General features: G+C 46.7%; 1 protein-coding gene across 1 annotated transcript in view; it reads right to left on the reverse strand.

Moving 5' to 3' along the window:
- The window catches only part of LOC106899105 (tetraspanin-3-like), a 12,464-nt gene extending 11,778 nt beyond the window's left edge, over positions 1 to 686 (reverse strand). The window contains exon 1 of the mRNA XM_014960779.1: positions 588 to 686. Coding sequence (XP_014816265.1) covers positions 588 to 626 — 39 coding nt within the window. The 5' untranslated portion in view covers positions 627 to 686. The remainder of the gene's footprint in view (positions 1 to 587) is intronic.
- Between the last annotated feature and the right edge of the window lie 2,590 nt (positions 687 to 3,276).

A 3,276-nucleotide genomic window follows, 5' to 3' on the forward strand; every position in this document is an offset into this window, starting at 1 on the left:
GGAGCCTCCTCTTCTCCAGGCTGAACAACCCCAGCTCCCTCAGCCTGTCCTCGTAGCAGAGGTGCTCCAACCCCCTGATCATCCTTGTGGCCCTCCTCTGGACCCTCTCCATCAGGTCCATGTCCTTATTATATTGAGGGCTCCAGACCTGCACACAATACTCCAGGTGAGGTCTCACCAGAGCAGAGTCAAGTGGCAGAATCACCTCTCTGGACCTTGCTTTTGCGTGTCCTGCACCTCGGACGGAAAGCAGAGACCTTAAATCCTTTGAGTGCAAAGAATTAACTCCTTATTGGGGTTGAGCGGAAAGAAAGCCGCGCCGTAACAAGGGGGTTTTCCTAAGCTGGTGTTTGGGGCAGGGTGAGTCACCACGTGGACTTCACCCACCGCTTCCATGCTCAGCAGGAACGTCTGTGAGAAGCTGGAGGTCTCTCCAGCCACACAACACACACCATGAACATTCAGTCTTGCCCAAGAAACAGAAGGGGACAGGACTGGGTGGCTGAGCTGTCACTGCCATTGGAAAATAGTCGGTTTTATAGATATTTTTTTTAAAATACAGCATTTTTTTTTTTTTTTTACTTTACCACCATCAGATGGGGGATTTTTTCTCTGCTGATGACCATGAGCCTCTGCCCTTCTAGACAGGCTTCTGGCTACGCAAATACTTCAGGACAATTTATCGGCGTCACAGCCCTTAAACTTTCCTCTATACAACTGCTCTGAAAAGGAAACAAAAAATATATATATATATATAAAAATTTGCATCTTATACAACTGCTCTGAAAAGGAAACAACAAAATATATATATAAAAAAAAATTTGCATCTAACAGTCAGGCAGAAAAGATATTTTTTACTACTTTCCCTTCTTTGTTTCGCTGAGTTGACCTGATGTGATGGCTGGGACCAGAGGTTTGTGTTCATTTGCATTTATCAGCACAGGCTTCTCTGTCCTTCGCCGAACTTAAATAAAACACAGCGAAGGAGCCAAACTACTAGCTCTGAAATTAAAAGTTTGTTGATCTGGAGGTGGTTTTTTGGAAGGTTTTTTCCAGCATCCTCCAATTTCAGAGCGTTGATTTGATCGTTTGGGCTCTTCACGTGGGCCAGGAGGGGATTTTCTTTTGAAAAGGCTGCTCAGAAAAAGGCAGAACAACAAAACTACAACACTAAAAGGGAAAGCTGTTAAACTAGAGAAAATTCACCAAACAGGTCTGTTCAGCAAGTTGCATCCTCTATACAGTAAAAAAATATATATATATATGGAGATAAGGAGGTTTTAAAAAGCCAAAAAGCACAAAACTCAGGTGGATTCGACTTTGTCCCGCATCATTAACTTTTTATGAGCCAAGAAAGATAAATAATATTGTTTAATGAGTAATAGCAATTATTTTTGGCAGCAAACTACTGCAAACACTTGCTGGAAGAACTACCAATATCCACACGAGCGCTTTCTGAGCCAGTCCCTTCTAGTTCATTAAACAATCAGCTCAAGGAGGTGTTTTCAGTTCATTTTAAGGCTGGAAAACCACCTTTTTTTCACCACTACCTTTGCACAGCAGTGATTTAAGTCAGGGCATTTCACCCTGACGCTGATGTTTTCCCTTTACATCTGACAATCCCTGGGATGCTACCCCCTTTTCAGCAATTTTAAATTTGCCAGAGGACAGATTAAGATAATACCTTCAATTATTAGTTTGCCAAGTGTTTGCCACTACTGTGCTGTCCCCGTGTCCCCCCTGCCATGGAGAATCAAACCCCAGCAACATCCATCTTAATTACAGCTGCACGGCCCCCTCTTTAATGCAGAAGACACCCCTTGTATTTGGGGTTTTGTGTGTATAAAACAGGTTTTTGATTTAAACTGCACAGGTAAATCCTCTGCTCGAAAGGGTTTGCACATTTCCTCCAGAAATAAGGGGAATTACTCCAAATCCTCTGCTCGAAAGGGTTTGCACAACATTTCCTCCAGAAATAAGGGGAATTACTCTTTCTGGCTCCCTCGCTGCTTTCCTGCACCACAAATTTTTATTCTTCCCCTTGGCCACCAGATTTTCAAGTCCTCCCCAGCTGCTGAGTTACTCCGTTTCCATGGAGTCAACAGGTTTTCAGGGGAAAACAAAGGCACTGAGTGCTTCTGAGAAAGCCTTCTTCATTTCGCTCTCGCTTTAACAACTTCACAATTCCTGTTTAAAACTCCACTTAGCCCCTACAACAACCACTAAGGAGGGGATGCACTCACCATCTGCTCTAGTTCCTAGCCACACATCGCTCATGGTAACCACCAGACAGGCTGGCCATGCACCTGTGTGATGTGAAGTCACAGAAGGGTTGAGGTGGGTAGGAACCTCTGGAGGAACCTCCTTGCTCAAGCAGGGACACTTAGAGCTGGTTGCCCAGCGCCACGTCCAAACAGCTTTTGAGTATCTCTAGGGATGGAGACTCCCAACACCTTTGTGGGCAGCCTGTGGCACTGCTCGGTCACCCTCACAATGAAAAAGTGTTTCCTGATGTTCAGAGGAACCTCCTGTGTTTGTGCCCGTTGTCCTGGGCACCACTGAGAAGGACCTGGCTCCATCCTCTTGGCACCCTCCCTTCAGTTAATCATATACATTGATAAGATCCCCTGGAGACTTCTCTTTTCCAGGGTGAACGATCCCATCTCTCTCAGACTTTCTCCACAGGAGAGGTGCTCCACTCCCTTCATCATCTTTGTTGCCCTCTCACCAGTATGTCTGTGTCTCTTCTACTGGGGACCCCACCACCAGACCCAGGACTTCCAGACGTGGCCTGAGCAGCGCTGAGCAGAGGGGAAGGGCCACCTCCATCCACCTGCTGGCAATGTTCCTCCTCATCCAGCCCAGGGTACCCTCAACCTTCTTGCAGCAAGGGCACTTTGCTGGATCATGGTCAGCTTGGTGCCCACCATGACCCCTCAGGACGACTTCCAGACGTGGCCTGAGCAGCGCTGAGCAGAGGGGAAGGGCCACCTCCATCCACCTGCTGGCAATGTTCCTCCTCATCCAGCCCAGGGTACCCTCAACCTTCTTGCAGCAAGGGCACTTTGCTGGATCATGGTCAGCTTGGTGCCCACCATGACCCCTCAGGGCCTCGTCTTTCAAGGATTCTCCTCTGCTTTCCATGGATCTGCTCTGCTCCCCACTGTCCTACAGCTCTTTCCATTTCTTGGAAGCCCATAGATTCAAGTATTTCCCTGCTTTTTTTTTCTGCTGGGGAAAAAAAAAAAGCAATTTAAAAAAAGCAATTTTACACAC

The sequence above is a fragment of the Calidris pugnax genome, unplaced genomic scaffold (assembly GCF_001431845.1).
Source record: "Calidris pugnax isolate Ruff unplaced genomic scaffold, ASM143184v1 scaffold150, whole genome shotgun sequence".
NCBI classification, from domain to species: Eukaryota; Metazoa; Chordata; class Aves; order Charadriiformes; family Scolopacidae; genus Calidris; species Calidris pugnax.